The sequence below is a fragment of the Zootoca vivipara genome, chromosome 16 (genome assembly GCF_963506605.1).
Source record: "Zootoca vivipara chromosome 16, rZooViv1.1, whole genome shotgun sequence".
Classification (NCBI taxonomy): Eukaryota; Metazoa; Chordata; class Lepidosauria; order Squamata; family Lacertidae; genus Zootoca; species Zootoca vivipara.
The window spans coordinates 14,391,960-14,411,467 of NC_083291.1; the positions used below are offsets into that span (position 1 = coordinate 14,391,960).

The 19,508-nt window shown below is 41.7% G+C and overlaps 1 protein-coding gene across 8 annotated transcripts in view; it reads right to left on the minus strand.

The window, feature by feature from the left end:
• PALM2AKAP2 (PALM2 and AKAP2 fusion) overlaps window positions 1-19,508 on the minus strand; it is a 232,062-nt gene that overhangs the window by 38,124 nt on the left and 174,430 nt on the right. The window contains exon 1 of one of the 8 annotated variants that reach the window (XM_060268771.1): window positions 8,073-8,971. The exons of the other annotated variants lie outside the window; for them this stretch is intronic. Coding sequence (XP_060124754.1) covers window positions 8,073-8,132 — 60 coding nt within the window. The 5' untranslated portion in view covers window positions 8,133-8,971. Of the gene's footprint in view, window positions 1-8,072; window positions 8,972-19,508 lie in introns of those variants that run through there. 8 annotated transcript variants of the gene reach the window in all.

Sequence of the window (19,508 nt, forward strand, 5' to 3'; positions counted from 1 at the left end):
CGAACCACATACAAAATTGTAATTGCTGTTCAAAATTCAGAGCAAATGTGCAGAGTGGAGATTGGCAAAACAAACAAACAAACAAACAAACAAACAAGAAAACAACAACAAAAGATGCTGGTTCCTCCTACTGGGCCGTGTTACTGAGAAAAGATGAGGTCACAGCTTTTATGTGTTTTTAAAAGGTGAAAGCCCCAACTTACACACCTGAACCCTTCTCAGTTTATGGTTATCAGGGCACCTAACTTAGTATGATATAATAATCATAATTTATTATTTATACTCCGTCCATCTGGCTAGGTTTCCCCAGCCACTCTGGGCGGCTCCCAACAGAATATTAAAAACACGCTAAAACAGGTGTATACAAATCATAGTATGAGGGCATATCTACATACTAGTTTTAAGTGGTGTTGGGTGCTGCATCTTCTCTCGGCTCCTCCAACTTTACTACAGTTCCCAGGATTCCCAGAGGAGAGGGAATGAATGCAAAGCCAATTTAAATCTGTAGCGAGTGTCGGCTGGTTGAGCAAAACAGTGTGCATATACCGTTCCTTGAAAATAAAGGCTATACAATTCAGCAAAGCCAGGGAAACTGAAGCATTCATTGTTCCTAAGGAAATAGTTCACACAATGCAGTGTGTTCCAATAATTTATATCTAGCAAAACCAATTATGTGAAATCCCTGGGCTATAAATACAAGTTCAGAAGAGAACAAAAAAATTCCCTTTTATTTCCAGTGCCCATTATTTGTTGCTCATTTTCAGGCATAAGAAAATGCCACCCCGGTCTGGGGTGGCAGGCAAAACAATCCAATGCAACAGCGGGTTTTCCAAAAAGGAACTGCCCTCGATTGCAAGCATCCTAAAGGTGCCTGAAGTCTGTTTAATGGCACAGGAAACCAGGCCATCAAGACATTTACATGCTAATGCAATTATGGGGTAGACTGGAGAACACAAGCCTCTAGAGAATAGCTGTAGATGCGACATTATTTTTTTGAGGGGTGGGGAGGGGAGAAAGAGAGATCGTCCCTGTATATTCTTTCCTGTAAATCAGTCTATTTGCACTGAATCTGAAATGGCATTCATACAAGTAAAAAAACCAAACACATGTATGGAGAGCTAGTGTTTTCAGAATGAAATGTGGTATACATTGTGCAAAAACACCACTGGAACCATTAACTGAATAATAGGATTTCCCTATAAATAGACATATTTTGCAACATCCTATATGGTCTTTCTCTTAACATGAACATTAAATCTAATCTCAGGACTGAAAAAGCAAGATGGAGACATATCACAGATTAACCAAGAGTTATTTTTAGATATTTTTTTTTAAAAAAATGTTTCATTTTATAATCAGGTATCAATCAGTGTTGCTTGTTATTCTGAGCTACAGATTGCTTAGACTGAGATTCTATGCACAGTTACTTAGGCATAACCCCCATGTATTTCAATGGGACTTGTTTCTGTGTGAGCAAGTATTTATTGGTATTCTTGTCATCACTTGCCTTCTCTTCTACATTTTCAAGTTGAGTGTTAGTCTGAATACTCAGCAGGATTGAATGCTAAAGCCTCTCCTGAAACGACCTACTTCAGGTGCAAGGTTGAATACTTCGCTATGGGCTGAGGGAGAACCTCCTTGCACATAGAAAACTAGGGTATCAGGGACAATGCTTTAGTTATATAAACCTTATAACTGCTACAGTAACCATAGGATAGACAGGGCAGGATAGGATAGTAGAGCATCCAGGTTAATTTCCACTAGAAAATCTCTGTACAGTACTGCTACTTAGGGGAAAATATTATTATTATTGGGTAGCATTCAATTGAGTTTTATTCACGGTAAACCCACTGAAATTAATGAACATGACTAACTCGGGTCATTAAATTTCAATAGGTCTACTTCTGTGTAAAAGTTAAGTTGAACTGAATACCAGTCAATACTGTTGAACCAGTCCCAAGTTGTTAATGCAGTGGTCTCAAATTATTATTATTTTGCTGCTACTGACATCTTGCAGCTTTTATTCATTCTGAAGGCAAGATGTGCCTTAAAATGGGATTGGCAACAGATCATGACTTTATGAACTCAGCTATTACTAGTGGTGGTGGTACAAAAATCAACTGAAAGATTGAATTAGCATCACTTGTATATTTATTTTTAAAATATATATCGCTTAGTACCTTAAGCATTTTACAAAATAATAAATACCGTATAGATAATGTGGTACAAACTAAAACGTGGTGCAAATACAGTGCAATAAGAAATATTAAAATCCTAAAAATACAAAAACATAGCAGCACATCTTTTAGAGTCAGTTATCTGCACTGGAAATAACAACAAAATAACCTTCCACATTGGATTTTCCATCCCCATCTACAATGCAAGCACATCCTGGGTTCCAGCTTCCGAACCTACTTCTATCTATCGTTACATATTTCATTTGTAGCATAAAAAGGACTATTACATTTTTTGCTCAGGCTATGAAGATCACCTTTCACCAACACACTTGTACAATGAAGAAGAAGAAAAGGCAAATAACTGCCAAGCAGAAATTTTCTTATAATGCGAGCTATGTTTTGGCAAGCTCTAGCTTTTGTTTGCTTGTCTTAACCAAAAGTACAAAGAGCCACAAGAAGCGCTGTAAAACAATATGCTATTAAAGTGATCCATTCAACTAAAACAAACGTTTCCTGTCCCATATGTCTCATGTGTTTATTTTATCAGTGAAAACTAATATTCTGATTATGCAATAAGATAGCAGCATGCTACAATCACTCTAACAGGAATTTCTTCTTCCCAGGTCAACAGTACATTCAAGGGGAAAAAAATATTTCTGGTTTTACGGATGGGGTGGGGTGGGGAAATGTAGTTGCTTTTAGTTCTACATGTCTAGGAAATCACTTTATGGATATTTACTGCTGCATAGAATGTTGGTGTGAAACTTGCACCATTACAGAGAACCATATTTGTGAGAAGCCCCTATACAGCCATGAAGTATGAATAAGCATATCCTGTCCTGTGCCTTTGAATCCCCACCCACCCATTGGCTTGACAGAGCTGACCCCGCCAGGCCTTCTTTAGTGTAAGTTTAGATTCACTAGGAAAGTGCAACTAGCCTCATAGTGGTTTTTGGATTGGCCAAAGAGACAACTGCCATCAAACATGGGTCTCATTTTGCCATCGGGTCAAACACCCATCGATTTTAGGAAGAAGACTGGCTCCTATGGGCTTCAGATTCCCATAAATATGTGAACTTTTATCCTCAAGCTTTTGCATTCTTGGGAAGCATGTGATCAGAAGTCCCAAGATGGTGCCTCTCAGAAATTTGTCTCTGCAAGGAACTTGACCAACTAAGTTAGATTGGCTTTAGTAATTTTATTTACAAGCCTAATTGTTACCTTCTAGGACCCAGGTGGCGCTGTGGGTTAAACCACTGAGCCTAGGGCTTGCTGATCAGAAGGTTGGCGGTTCGAATCCCTGTGACGGGGTGAGCTCCCGTTGCTCGGTCCCAGCTCCTGCCAACCTAGCAGTTCGAAAGCACATCAAAATGCAAGTAGATAAATAGGAACCGCTACAGCGGGAAGGTAAACGGCATTTCCATGTGCTGCTCTGGTTTGCCAGAAGCGGCTTTGTCATGCTGGCCACATGACCTGGAAGCTATATGCCGGCTCCCTCGGCCAATAATGCGAGATGAGCGCGCAACCCCAGAGTTGGTCACGACTGGTCTACTGTTAACCCCTCCCAATATAATTTATATTTAGACATCTGGCTATAGTGATTTTAAAAGGCAAATATCTGGAACTTCTCATCAATTTCCCCCTATATGCTAAAATGGCATGGCTAGCCTACGTTTTGTGTTCTAAAGACACTTCACGAGTTTGGGTGATGGTTTTGGGCTGGGAACTTAAGTCCAAAGCTCCTCTCATTGTTCATTTATTTTAGAGCTGGTTTTAGAAGGCAGGGACTTGGGGGAAAGGACAAAAAAACTTCCCCATATGGCTGGGTATGGCAGGAGGTCCGTCCTGTCTGGTGGCAACCTACTGTAATTTTGTTTTGCTTTGAGGAAACCCGTTTACAGAAAAAGGAGCGGTCCCTGATTCACAACACAATTTTACTTTACTTTTCTTAAGTAAACCTCTGCATCGTTAGAGGTTTAGTGTTCCACACAGCACCACTCATGGGTCTTGCCACTCATCCAGCCTGAAGAGAAACTAAGTATCTAGTGAAGTAAACTGTTTTGCAAGATAAAAAAACATTTATGGCATGTGATGTGACATTTTCAGTCAGCAGCAGAAGTTCCCCAGAGAGCTTCTTTGAACAGAAACTTAATAGCATCCAAGTTCCTTTTTGCACTCATTGACACATCCATAGTTCTAGTTACAGGTAGGTAGCAGTGTTGGTTTGCCATCAAAATAAAAAAAAATCCTTCCAGTAGCACCTTAGAGACCAACTAAGTTTGTCATTGGTATGAGCTTTCGTGTGCATCTGAAGAACTGTACATGCACACACAAGCTCATACCAATAACAAACTTAGTTTGACACTTCCAGTGCAATTCTTTTCCAAGTTCTTTGAATGTGTTAAGACTGACTAATGCATTGTTTAGTTCAGGGGTCAGCAACCTTTTTCAGCCATGGGCCGGTCCACCGCCCCTCAGACCATGTGGTGGGCTGGACTATATTTTTTTGGGGAAATGAACGAATTCCTATTCCCCACAAATAACCCAGAGATGCATATTAAATAAAAGGACACATTCTACTCATGTAAAAACACGCTCCGCGGGCCGGATTGAGAAGGTGATTGGGCCGCATCCGGCCCACGGGCCTTAAGTTGCCTACCCCTGGTTTAGTTACATGGCAGAGATCACCATAAAGAATGAATGCAACCAAAAAAAACGGATTACAGAGAAACAAGTCATCCTTTTATTTACACCACAGATTGGCAACCTGTGCCTCTGCAACCACAAGTAGTCCTAGCTTCATTTTATGTGGTTCTTGATGTTTCCAAAAAACTCTCCCATTCTTGCATCCCATCATGGTTCCCCGCCTGCCCATTTCCTCCTTCGTCTTCTTTGGGGGGGGGAAATAATTTTCTCCTATAACTCTCTGAAAATGAATTGGTATGTGGCATGTAGTGCCTAACAGATTCTCCTGAGAGCATGTGTCCCTCAGAAAGGGAAAAAAGATTTCACCTGATTTACACTGCTATTGTACATTCAGAAATATACACTTATTCACCAATGTGAAGACAAATAAATAAAAAAATCTTTGCAGTCCTGCATTTCTGTTACCAACTGTGTTTTCCAAGACTTTTCATAGTCTATTAAAAACTATTAATTTTTAAGTTGGCTTAAACTTAAAAATTAAACAAAAAGTGCTACTTCTTATTGCACATGTAATATTTAAAGAGTTACATAGGACATGTTCTCCTTGCCTAATCATAGCAGGTTAATGTCAACCCCCAAATATGCCCCATCAATTAATTGCATTGTCCTTTAATTAAAAACATACATGAAGCATACACAAACATGGTAGGATCTAAATGGATGAAAAGAACTAAAAGCAAGTTTTATGTTGTACACCACCCTGAAATCTGATACGATGAAGGTCACTAGAACCATGCTTGAAAGAAATAAAGTACAGTGGTACCTCTACTTACGAATGTTTCTACTTACGAATGGAGCTCTGTCCGCCATCTTGGATGCGGTTTAGATTTTTAGCCATTTTTGGATGCGGTTTAGTTTTTTTTCTACTTACGAATTTTTAGATAGGGTTGCTTCGACTTACAATTTTTTTCTCCCAATGCATTCCTATGGGATTCGACTTACAATTTTTTTCGACTTACGAATGTGCGTTTGGAACGCATTAAATTCGTAAGTAGAGGTACCACAGTAAAATATACTGGGTGGTACCCAATGTTGGTCTTACTCAGAACAGGTCCAGTTAAATCAATGAACTTCCATTAAGCTGGTCTAAATCTCTCCCTAGTTTGTGGGTGCAAGGGGGACTGAGATGGCTTTGGATCAAAGCTGTTTCCTGATCATCCCCTGGCATGCAACCCCTATCCTCACTGTAGTCCTTACAACAACCCTATAAGGTTGGTCTGTATTACAGATGGGAGACTCATATAGTGTGGCCAAGAACTTCCCAAAGGAAGTATGCCACTTACTTATCTAGTGATTTCTAAGCTTAGCTGAAAGAGTGAACTTCAGATCTCCCAGATCATATTTATGCAACAACAACAACAACAACAAATTATTTGCCACCCATCCGACCAAGGTTGCCCCAGCCATTCTGGATGGCTTCCAACAAATTATAAAACGACAGTAGCACTATCTTTTTACTTGGGAGTAAACTTGCTTCTGAGCAGACTAGCATAGGACTGCACAGTTAACCACATGATCTCCCAGTCACTCGCCACGTTAAGCATCAAGACTTTTCCAAACTTTCCTCCCCCCCCCCAATTCTAAATATATATATATCAGCACTACTGTTGCAATATATATCTTTCTTCCACATGGCCTCAAGGTAATCTGATTTAGAAGGCGGGTGGAGTATTAAACAATTTAAGGAACTGAGAAGTATTCCCTTCTCAGACACTGCCATGCTGTGTAAACTGGAATGGGAGACTTTGCAGTGCCTCAGGAGTTTTTTCCAGACTGCTGCTCCACCCACCTCCCCTGTCTTGGAGCATTGTAGCAGTAAACTATGCAGGAGAAAGCAAGAGAGGAGGAGGAGGAGGAGGAGGAGGAGGAGGAGGAGGAGGAGGAGGAGGAGGAGGAGGAGGAGGAGGAGGAGGAGGAGGCAAAGGAAGAAGAGGAAAAAGAGGAGGAAGAAGAATCCAACGAGCACTGGAGTGTGTGCGTGTTGTGCAACAAGTGCTCTTTCAGAAGTACAGTACAATGCTGATCTTGCTATTCCCTAGTCTTCCATTTGGAATTGTAGAAATTGCCACAACCCAGGCAACCCAACTCTTGGCAACTGGCACAGTGGAGCCTTACCCAACCTGGTGCCCTTAAGATGATTTGGAATATAGAACCACCATCATCAGCCCCAGCCAGCATGGCTAGTCAATGGGGATGGTGGGAGTTATACAAAACAACAGGAGGGCGCCAAGTTGGGGAAGGATGCTCTGGAACATCACCAGTACACTCTTGCACAAAACTCCTAGGCATGAACAGCCATTGGCTTATCTCACCTTTTACCTCTCTTGAGCCACAGGGAACAACCAGTTAACCAATGATAGTTCTTGACATCCTGTCACACTGTCAACTGACCAAGAAACAGAACCCTGCATAGGTCAGTGCAGATGAAAAGGTGATGCTACACATAAAGCAGCAGGCTATTGATTCTCCAATGGCCAATGCCACCAGGGTCAGGAAGCTAGTATAAGTCTCATTGTCCACAAGGGCACCCCTTAACTTTCTCTTACGTACGTGAATACTTGCTGGTCATTCCTATGGGTGTGTGTTAAGCACTTGGGGATGCTAGCATGGGCAATGACAAAATATATTATTTTCACAGACACAGGATGGCCTGGCTTTCAGTAACTGGGGGTGCAATGTACTATGAGTCTCTGTGCACAGCAGCCCACCCTCCACAGCATCCCCTTAACACATGAAAACTTGACACAGATCCTGCCTGTCAAAATGATGGAGATTTCTCTGTTGAAACCAACAGAACATAATAAAAACTTGCAATAATCAGAGCTGGTGGGGGATGCGATGCTGTTCTGGAATCTGAAACATTTTGTTTAAATCCTTGGCACAATGAATTATAAAATTAAAGTATTAGGTTAAAACTTCTTCCCCTTTAATAACACTGCTCCTCATTTACATTTCAGATAGGGATCACAGTTTTGTCAGTTTGTATTTGCTTGTGTGTGTATAATCAGTCTTTTTGATATTATATAAACATATAATTGTTGCAAAATCAAAACTGGAAAGAAAACTGGTTTATACATCACACTCTTAAACAACAACAGCAACACCAACACCACCACAGGCCAACAAATGTTTCACACCATTCAGAAAATATTGTGATTTCAGACAGCACAAAGCAAATTATTTTCTTACCCTCAAATCTTGTTCCATCGAAAAGCAGAGTACCTGCCATGGCGCTGTGTACCTAAACATCTTTGGCAAGTTCACCAAACAAATGGCAAAAGGCACACTGAGTTTCTCAGCTACTTGGGTTGGTTTTCATTGGGAGCATTTAACACAAGGAAAAGAGTTGAAGTTATATTTCTCAAAGGTCTCTCGGGCTTGAATTATAAGCTGCAGTAACAACCATCACACTTGCACCCAGAGGAACTGAATAAGTAATTCACTAAGAGGCTTTTTTTTTCCTGGGAAGAGCTTAGCTCAAACTCAATTAGCAAAAATAGGATGATAACCTCTGAAGCTCCTACTTCTCCAAGCTGTAGTTTGACAATAGATTGCATGGGCCAGTTTGGATATCATGATAAAGCATAATTCCTTTTGATGGGGGATAAGCTGTGGCCAAGTCTCGAGCTCAGGCAATCTTCCCACTCCTTTTCCGCCATGGTCCAAACTGTAGTTAATATTAAACTATGGTTTGCTTCAAACAAGCCAACTCCAAACTCTGGGTTATGAAGCTGACTTATTTGAACAAACCATTTGAACAAGCCAATGGGGAAAGCCACTGTTGCACACACTCAGAGAAACTCTTGGCACCTCTCCTCCAACCCTGATATCCAATCCAATTGTGATGATATTTACAGACTTTTTCAGGGCGCTATGGCAACACCTGCTATACAACTTCATGTACATTTTCTGGTACAGAGAAAGGCCAAAAGTATGACTAAGTTTTGGGTTGGGCCCATGGTTCTAAGATCTGATTCACCTTAGTTTTGGAGGTAGTATTGAAGTGGGAGTGGACAAGACAGCTGGTTAGTGAGGGGGTGGGGTTTACCAAGAATGACAAATAGTATCCCCCCTGCCCCGAGTGACAATTGTGTTAAGATATATATATATATATATATATATATATATATATATATATATATATAAGGCAGCGGTGCGGTGGGGAGGGTGGAGAAGTCAAGACAATCCTACCCATTACGAATGCAGGAAACAATATCCTGAATTGCATGGCATAAAATCCTTGCCCCTACTGCCCCACGAATCCCAATACAGATACGCTTCCTTTCATCCTTTCATTTCTGGCAGCTATGGGAGCAAATAACATTTCCCCTCTCTTCAATTCCTGTTTCAGGGCATTTTCCCAGCATGCCACAAGTGGCTGTTTTCAGAAAAGGGAACATACAAACATTCAGTTGGGGTTCAACAAGGTTCATTTGTAATACAACAGGGAAGAGGTCACTGTAGTCTAGAGTAAGGATGGAAAAAATCTTGTCAATTTTGGTTCTCTCGGTTTCTCATTTTCCCAGTCTTCAATTCGTTTCTCCACATTTCTACAGCAATTTGCAGACTGTCTTTTTTTAAAAAAATCATCGCAGAAATTCTTCAGCATTTTAGTGTGTGTGCCTCCTAATAAAAACTTTTTTTTTGGTATGCAGTTTAGAGTAACGCACAGATATATATTTTTTTGGAAGTGAGTTTTCCTGATATAATGCATTTTCATATATTATCTTCACTAATATATTCATTTATATATTCACTTCTACCTAACATATGCATTTTTGTAAACACTGGTTGGTTAGAGAACTGCATTGCAGAATTTGGATAATTGCGGGTTTGAAAGGCACTATGGCAGTTTATGCAGAGCCTGCCTTCTCTCTCTCTTATGCAGATTCATCTGAAACAGAACTAGAAAAAAAAGTTTTGAGCTTGGGGTTGTTGCTGTTTAAAGATGACTACCTCTCTCTTTTTTCCTTTTTAGAAATAGCTTGGTAATAAACACCCTAATCTACCAGCAGCTGGTTAAGAGTTTAGACATTCTTAGCACTACAGAGACAACATTCCATGCCAGCCTATTCATTATTGAAGACAGATGCAGGCAATGTGCCTTCATGGAGCACTTTTGCATAAGCTTTCCTAGCTTTCCTTTACAGTACTTGAAAAGAAAAACAGTAGCCCTCACAGTTGCATCAAAAATGAGTAAAGAATGGTTTATATTCATAGTATTTTTAAAGTAAGGTTCTCCAAGTGTATTTGACTGCAAAAATCAAAGTGATCATTAGGCAACAGTGTTGATTACAGCAAACAAATACAGGTGTCTTCTTGTGCTTTTGTAATCAGCCCAAACATTGTATCTGCAGATTATGGACGGTCAAGTCATGCTCTTGTTTATGTAAAATGGATGCTTAAGATAGCACTGATGGTGGGAGAAATTAGCCACGGTCTTGGGGGGTCAAGTTGTTAAATGTTCTCTGGCTATTTTCATCAGCAGATATTCAAGCATCTGCTATGCAAGGAATGGAGGGAAGAGTCTGAAGCAGTTCCCATCTCTCTGTTTACCCACAGGAACATGCAGCTGTTATGACCTCTTGACTCATCTCCATCCTTTTAAGGGAAAGGGCAGATAGTGTCTTCCTCTGGACATGGCACACAGTAAAGTAAATACTAAGGGACCAGATGCTAAATTGGAATAGGCCAAACATTTCATGTTGCTTGCCAGATAACTATTGAACTAAAAGCTCAGCAATAACTATCACAAATAAAGAATGTGCTTTTATGGATTATGAAGTTAAAAATTGCGAGTATACAAGGAAACTCCCAGATTCAGCAGGCCAAGTCCTATAACATTATACAGTCAAGCCTTGGTTGTCAAACGTAATCCTTTCAGGAAGCCCATTCAGCTTCTGAAATATTCAACAACTGAGGCGCAGCTTCCAATTGGTTGCAAGAGCTTCCTGCACTCAAGCGGAAGTCATGTTGGATGTTCGGCTTCCGAAAAGCATTAGAAAACCGGAGCATTTACTTCCAGATTTTCAGTGTTCAGGAGCCAAAACGTTTGAAAACGGAACCGTTCAACAACTGAGGTTTGACTGTACAAGTTCCAGCAAACAGGGCTGCTTGTGTTATATATATGTTATACTTATAGTATAATGTATAACTTCTAAGTATATGTTATACTTATGCACATGTTCCCGTGAAAATGTAAACGTATGGAACACTCTCAATCAGGGCAAAAGGGCTGGGAGTACCTTGAGGGTTCTGTCCAAACTGGGACAAACTGTGGTTTGTCTAAGCAAAGCAAGATCAAAAGCATGGTTTCTAATCTTGAGTACTTTGGATAAAGTTAATTGATGCTTTTGAATTATGGTGCTGGAGGAGACTCTTGAGAGTCCTTTGGACTGCAAGACGATCAAACCTATCCATTCTGAAGGAAATCAGCCCTGAGTGCTCACTAGAAGGACAGATCCTGAAGCTGAGGCTCCAATACTTTGACCACATCATGAGCAGAGAAGACTTTCTGGAAAAGACCCTGATGTTGGGAAAGATGGAGGGCACTAGGAGAAGGGGACGACAGAGGACAAGATGGTTGGACAGTGTTCTCGAAGCTACGAACATGAGTTTGACCAAACTGTGGGAGGCAGTGGAAGACAGGAGTGCCTGACGTGCTATGGTCCATGGGGTCACGAAGAGTCGGACACGACTAAACAACTAAACAACAACAACAACAAACCCAAAATGCACAGTAAATAAATACTGTTTGAATTCTTGCACTTTTCTCCTCTCAGCAAAAAATCATTAGCAGTACAGGATGATCATTCAGAGAAGAACTAGGCAAAAGTCTGTGTATAAGCTTAGAACAACAGAGGGGATTCATCATAATCAGCACTCAAAACTGCATTTAGCACACACCCAGAAAAAAGCACATGCATATCTTGTGGTTCCGCAAATTTAATTATGGTGCAGTTATGCAAAATGCCTGAAGGGAAGCCTTACGTTTAAGGGACATATAAATGCTAGCATTCTGCAGTTGTACCTTGCATCTGCTTCCTTCTTCCACTCCACCCATAACTATTGAGCTTAGCTATTTATTTTAGGCTAGCAGTCACAAGTTTAGTAGTTATTCCCTAACAGACCTCAGGGGTGAACACACTTAACTGATAATTGCAATGTATTTCATCCTTTTGGCAAATCTGCCTACTATACCCTGATGTGTTTTGAGACTTTGAAATGCTGGAAGATCCAGTGTTGCCTGGAGAGGCTGCAGCAACCATTCTCTTGGTGATCCATTTACCATAAAGATCAAGACTTCCTAACAACAGCACTTAGCTGCCTGCATTAGCTCCGCCTTTTACTAGTGACCAATTCAATTATTTGGATTCTGAAATGCCAACAGCAGACATAGGCACTGTACTTTGCTGGTGGAACAAGACAAAGTATTCCACTGTGTTAATTTATAAGATTAGGGTTTCAGCTGAAACATTCAGTTTTGCTATCTGGGCTGCACACTGCTTAACTTCCATTGCCCAAACAGCTCAAAACATGGTGACCCTCCTTTACCAGAATGCAAAGGTACAGATGCCAAGCCAGCAGTTGTGGAGAAACATAATGCACACTGATTCTCTGTGCAGATAGATGACTAGAAAACGGTTCATCATTCTTCCTATGCAATTTGCAAACTTGGGATTAATGGCATAGAGCAGGGGTCCCCAGACTTACCGGGCTTCGGGCCGGAGGGTAGGGGAGTGCGCGCGCAGCGGGCCGGAGGGCGGGGGAGTGTGCGCCCGTGCGCATGCGCACACGCACACGGTCGGGGAAAAATCGCCGAAAATCGCTTGTGCGCATGCGTATGGGCCTCCCCTGACCCGGAAGTGCATCGGAAATGACCTCTTCTGGGTCGGGAGAGGCCCATACGCATGCGCACAAAGGATTTTCGGCATTTTTTTGCTGATTTTGAAGATCGCCGCCGCGCGCTGTAAGAGCGGGCGGCGGCAGCGGGCGGCGGGGGTTGTCGCGGGCCGGATTGGGAGGCCAATTGGGCTGCATCCGGCCCGGGGGCCGTAGTTTGGGGACCCTGGCATAGAGGAACTGGTGCCTGCCTTTGTGCCTCTGAATATCATGGCCTCTACAGCATAGCTGCCAAGTCTCCCGTATTCCCCGGGAAACCCCCATTTTTCCAGCTGTTTCCCGCTGGCAGCCCGGATTTACCCCCCCCCCCCCCGTGTAAATCCCCCGGATTCTTACCGGTCCGGGGAGGCTCCTTCTGCACATGTCTGGAGTCTCTGGACATGCGCAGAAGCAATTTCTGGCGCTGCGACCATTTTGGAAATGGGCAGAGCATGCGTAGAAGCGACTTCCGGTGCCACTCTGCCCAGTTCCAAAATGGCCGTAGCGCGACTTCCGGTGCCGCGCCACGGCCGACCCTGGATTTTTCAATCTGGGAGTTGGCACCTATGCTCTACAGATACATATTAATGTAAGCACAGGAGTAAACCCCATAACATATCTGTTTATTCAGTGCTGGTTCATGGAACACTTGACATTTTTCTCCATTCTGAGGATTTGCCAGTCTTGAACTCCATGTTTACAAGCCGAGCAATTAGGTATGCATGGACAGCTGTAAGGAAGCCTCAATATGCGTCAGTTTATACTTGCTGAATGTTTTGCCAGTGAACGATTAAAAAAACCATGCTGGGTCTGTAAAGGCATTTCTAGTTCAGTGTTCTTCTCTGTATTCACACTCCCTCTAACTGCTGAAGGAACATGTTTGTTGGCCCTGGAAATGCAAACCATATTGTGACACTCTTTAGCAAATAACATTTAAGACAAGGGTGCCAGCCCACAAAATTATGCCACAATAAATCTGTTAGTCTTTAGGATGAGACACTTTGTTCTTTAACTTTAAGGAAGAAAGATTTGCTCTAAATGGCCTTGGTTTCGACAAGCAATAGCTCAGTTGGTTAGAGCATGGTGCTGATAATGTCAAGGTTGCAGGTTCGATCACCATATGGGACAACTGCATATTCCTGCATCGCAGGGGGTTGGACTAAATGATCCTCAGGATCCCTTCCAACTCTATGGTTCTATGAATTCTAAGCATTAGCATGCTGGTTGGTATAGCCATCCATTTGGGCTGCACTTTCCCTTATAAGGGGATGTAAGCCATCTGGAAAATAGGCCTCACCCATTAATATGCTCTTTTAAAAAAACACCAAACCCGCCCCCCCAACTCTCCCATATTTTAAAAAAAGCCTATAGTGTTGATAGATTTCTTATAAAGCCCACATCAAAACCATCCAATCATAAACCTTACTCTTATTTAAAACATTTATGCCCTTCCTTCCCCAAATGTTCAAGATAGTTGAGAAACATAGCAGTGAATATACTCCAAAAGAGAACAAACAACATGAAAAAGGAAACTAGCTTCACATATAAAAAAAGAACATCTATACAAACACTACTTATAATGTCTGGGGCACATGAGTTTTCAGCCTAGCTTAAAGAACAAAACCCAAAAAGGAGAGAGGGGAGGGAAACTTGCCAAACGCCCCTCACAACAGCTGTGTACAAGTGTAGCTCTTTCAACAGCATTTATATGAATGTATGAAGTCATAAGGAACAAGACCTTATCAACAACTGGATATTTTACTTAGGCAGAGCCTTTCCTTTTCCACTTCCTGCCTTGGACTACAAACAACTGATGTTGAAAGAGAGCACACACATTTATTATTTATGCTTCACATAACAAGCCATTTCAGCTACAACCCTTCTTAAATAACGACTAGCATATCTCTAAAGAAAACCTTCAATTAGAAAGCAGCATGTAAACATGGTGGTGGCTTTAAGACTTGATCCTAAAAGTCAATTATGCCAAAACCAGTCTTTTCGGTAACTGATTTGATATGTGGATTGGGTATTTAAGGAAGTGTCTTCCCCAGCTGTTTCAAAACTGGAAATCTTAAGCGACATTGTTATCAAACCCTACCACACACGTTACAACTACTGTAATTTAAGTAGGGCAGGTGAAAGTTCCTGAGACCTTTCTAAGACAAGCAACTGTTCCCAAAGTTCATCATGGCTTTTCTGTACAGTATTTTCCCACTTTTACCAAATATAGGGTTCTCTGCCAAACACAGAGCAAAAATGTATTAGTGTGTAGAGCAGGTAAATCCAAGGCACAGAACTTCTGGCTAGTGGGCCTAACTAATCCTGGCACAGGTCTCAATTTGGTCCACCAGGTCATTTCCCCAAACCACACACTCCTGCCCCACACCAGATGCCATCTGTGATGTCAGGTGTGCAACAGGGAAGGACATGGCTACAAAGGAACGATGGCTACTAAAAGTGAGTTCCCAATTGTTCCATTGGAAGCAGGGCTGAACGACATCAGGCCCCACTGGGATTGGCTACACAAAGGAGCTCCTCATCAGTTACTCCCTACTGAAGCCAAGTTGGGGGGGGGCGAGGAGGAACGGGGACGCTGGCAGCACTGATCAGGGATTACAGCAAACGCTTGTGAACTTTGAATTGTCAAAGATGGTCTGCCAAGGCGAGGTGGGTGGGTGGGAATTAAGGAGGAAGTCCTCCAGCCAGATCCAGTTCCCCTCCTCCTGTTTTGAAGGTTGGCAATATCATACAACTATAATTCTTCACACACTCCTTGGCAGCTTCTCTCTTATGGTGCTATTTGCATGTGCCAATGGTAAACTCTTGTTGGTGCTGCAACAGGAAAGCAGGTGCCATGCAAGATGCCACACAGATAGTTGGGTCCTAGGTGTAACTTATTACCACACACATATTAAAACTAGAAGAGAGAATGAGAGGAAGACAAAGAAAAATGTGTTTTTTGCTTCAGTGTTCCCAGAACCAATTTTTAGAACTCTTCTCACACATTTTCACTTGACTACCAAGTTTACTGCTGTGAGCTTATCACTAGAACTGTCGGTTGAGTTTGTATTTTCCATCTTTTTATTCAGCACTGGGTCATATTCCGTTACAGCTGGACAATCCAGCAACAGTTCCAGATATCCCAGGGAAACCAGAATTAAAACAGGAACAAGTGCAGGCAATTCCAAGATTCAGAAGTTCCACCACAGTGACACAATTTGGAATGCAACCAACATATGGTGCTCCTGTGATAAAGTAGCAATGAGCCATACACTTTGTTCCGGCAGTATAATATTTTTAAACCTAGCACATCATCATGAAAAACAGAGCGGTACCAAATTACAATAAAAATAGGAGCGGCAATCCCCACACTACACTAGCCACACATGTGAGTATGGCTGAAGCAAAATCCAGCTCAGTTGGTTACACACAGCACATGTCTTTATGTTGCCCAACCTGATTTGGGAAGCATTATTATTCCATGTAGCATCCTTGCCATGTGTGTATTAAGCTGGTTCACAGCATGAAATGAAGGGGAGATTATAAGCAGTAGTCACCATAACAGAGCTTCACACAGATTGAGAAATGAAGCCAGTGATGTGCCTAAAAAAATCTGTGCCAAGAAAACCTAAACATTGCACCAACTTGAATTCCATTACCTGTATTGGTAAACTTAACACAGTTTCTTCTTTTACTCTTTGGGAAGGGCAAGGAGCTAAGAGAGGCCCTGATCCACAGCCACTTATAATCTCATTTGGGAAATGGTGTGGCTTGCGAGAAGAAATCAGTCGCTATGTACTCTGCAACGAGGAGGGCTTGTTTTTAAATTTGTTTTTAAAACTTTATTTATTTATTTTAAAAACCAATAAATGAAAACTTAGATACGGACAGTAAATTCTATGTTCAAAATTACATTCTGCACTTGCAGAGAACTTCAATACACACACAGCCATGGATAAAGTTAGATTTCACTGCTTTTTTTTCTCTCTCTCTTTTTGAGGGGGGGGGGTTAAATATTGGTCAGAGAGACTCTTACCACTTTCACCATCTGCCTACCCAAAAATACTATGTGAAAGACTAGGTTAAAGAAATACTGGGTTAAAGAAATATCACCTCTACTAACCACATTTTATCAAATTGTGTGTGTGTGTGTGTGTGTGTGTGTGTGTGTGTGTGTGTGCGCCTATAAATGAGAAACACGTATCTTATTGAACAGCAGCTTTTTATCTATGTGCTTAGTCCAATATCTCTCTCTCTATATATAAATGTCAAAAGGGCATGTGGGTGTGTTTCCACTTTCCACCGAAACCGCTTGACTGATAGCGTTCAAATTTGCACACAACGTCCCATACTACTGTGAGAGGAAGCATAGACCGTTTGCATAGACAGATGTCATACCTGCACAAGGTAAAAAAACCCAAACCCCGTGTTTCAGATCAAACAACTCACCCCAAAGTGCATGCTGGGAAAAAGAAGCCAGAAGAGGTTGCAAAACAGCACACTCTAGCGGCGGCTACACTGGTACTGCAGCTAGAAAACCTTCCCTCTCCTCAGCACCTCGGCTTGCCTTTACAGACTAGGCCAAATGGAGGTGGGGGCTCGCATGGGTGGGTGTTGGGGGGAGGAAGGGATAGAATAGGTCATGGGTCGGGACAGGGTGGGGGGGATCACAGGGATGAGCTGGGGATGGGAGGGAGCAGGAGACCGGATACGTCATGGATCGGGACAGGGTGGGGGGAAACACAGGGATGAGCCACAGCAACATGTGGGTGGGCCAGCTAGTTGTCTATAAATAACTTCTTTTTCCCCAGTAGCCCTTAGTACAACTTTATTAGGATCAGCTGTTAGAAAGGTATTTCCCTACTGTTACTTTGAGATTGTTCTCCCCAATAAACCAACACACTACCTGTAATTTTCGTGAAGAATAGAGTGTTTGCTGAACTCTAAATCACCAGTAACATTCCTTGCATCCCACAGTTTTCCTTGGGAGGTTTCCCATTTTGACCCTGCTAAACTTATGAAACCTAGTGACTCAGAGTCCGGCATGGTATGAAATTTATGCTATGGGTGGGTGGGTGCGGGAGTTCTTTTGGGGCACCAAAATAATTTTGTATTAAGGAGATATAGGCACAGGGAAATACTGACAGTGTTGAAAGGACAGTCCACTGGCAAGTCAAAGACAAGAGGGGAAAATAGTATGCTTATAGTTGAGAAGTTTTGTCAGAACATTGATCAATGTGGCTCAGTATTGTCTAACACTGGCTGACAACAACTCACCACGGTTACATACGGGGACATTCCCAGCCCTAACTGGAGATGCCAGGGATTGAAGCAGGAATCTTCTAGATGCACAGAAGATGTTTCTACCACTGAGCTGCAGCCACAACTCTAAAGCAGTGTCTGTTTTTGGACTACAATTCCTATCATCCCTGACCGCTGGTCCTGCTAGCTAGGGATGATGGGAGTTGTAGTCCAAAACCAGCTGGAGAAAAAGAGGAAACTGGAATGAGGTCGACAAAGGGGCTGTTGGAGAGAGGAAGCAGGGCTGGAGTGGTCGAGAGACGGAGTGGGTTGAGATATAGTGTAATTAAGGGTCGGATTAAATGGTTTGAAACTGGACTGTATACAGGAGCTGGTTGGGACATCCAGGGGAATGTCACACGGTTGAGGAGAGGGGATTTAGAATTTAATTTGATAAAGGTGAAATGTTAGAATTGCTAGAGTGTATAAATTGGAATATTTTTAGTGAAATCTAATAGGCTAAAGGGTATAATTAGAGGAATAAGTAGTACATTATGTGGTTTAAAGAATTTTACATAAGGTATTTTTTTCTTTTTTAAGATTTAAACCGATGGTTGTAGAATTATTTAATTATGAAAATTGCTAATTTGGGATATAATTAGACTCGGGAAGGGAGGAACAGGGAAGTCGAAGTCATGATAGAGTTATTAATACAATATTGGTTTTTTGCTTTTTGTCTTTTTTCTTGTAATTTTCTTTTTTTTGCTTTTTTTTGCTTTTTTCTTGCTTTTTTCTTGTGCTCTTTCTTTTCTTTTCTTATGCTTTTATAGGATATTATGATGTAATATGATGTGAATGGAATTTTAAGTTGAAAATGCCAATAAATATATTTTTTTAAAAAAAAAACAACAAAACCAGCTGGAGACCTTGGGAAACACTGCTCTAAAGCTTTGTTATTTATTAAATTTCTAAACCGCCCTTCATCCAAAGTTTACAATAGAAAAATGCATATCTCAATAACAAACAAAAGAACAATACTAACCCCCCTTTTAGAAGGTCATAAATTATTTAATTAGCCAAAGACCTGGGAGAAGAGGAATGTTAGTTCCCTGGATGCCGGATGCCTAAAGACATGTAACGAAGGCACCAGGGAAGCCTCCCTGGGGAGAGCATCTACAAGAGGAGGGAGCCACCACAAAAAGGCCCGTTCTCATGTTGCTGCCCTCTCATGGAGGAAGAAAGGTCTCAGATGATGATCACAGGGCCCTGGTCGGTTCATATGGGGAGAAGCGCTGATTCAAGGTATTGCAGTCCTGATCCATTTAAGGCCTTTAGTATATAGAGTACATAACTACACATGGCAGAGAACAATATTAGTGCTCTAGCTGAGATGGAACTGTGTCGGTTCCTGTTTATTATTATTATTATTTATTGCAAATTCTGAAAACACCATATCAACTTTTTTTTTACAAAAGACAACTGAGAGCTTTCAGAAAGGCAACT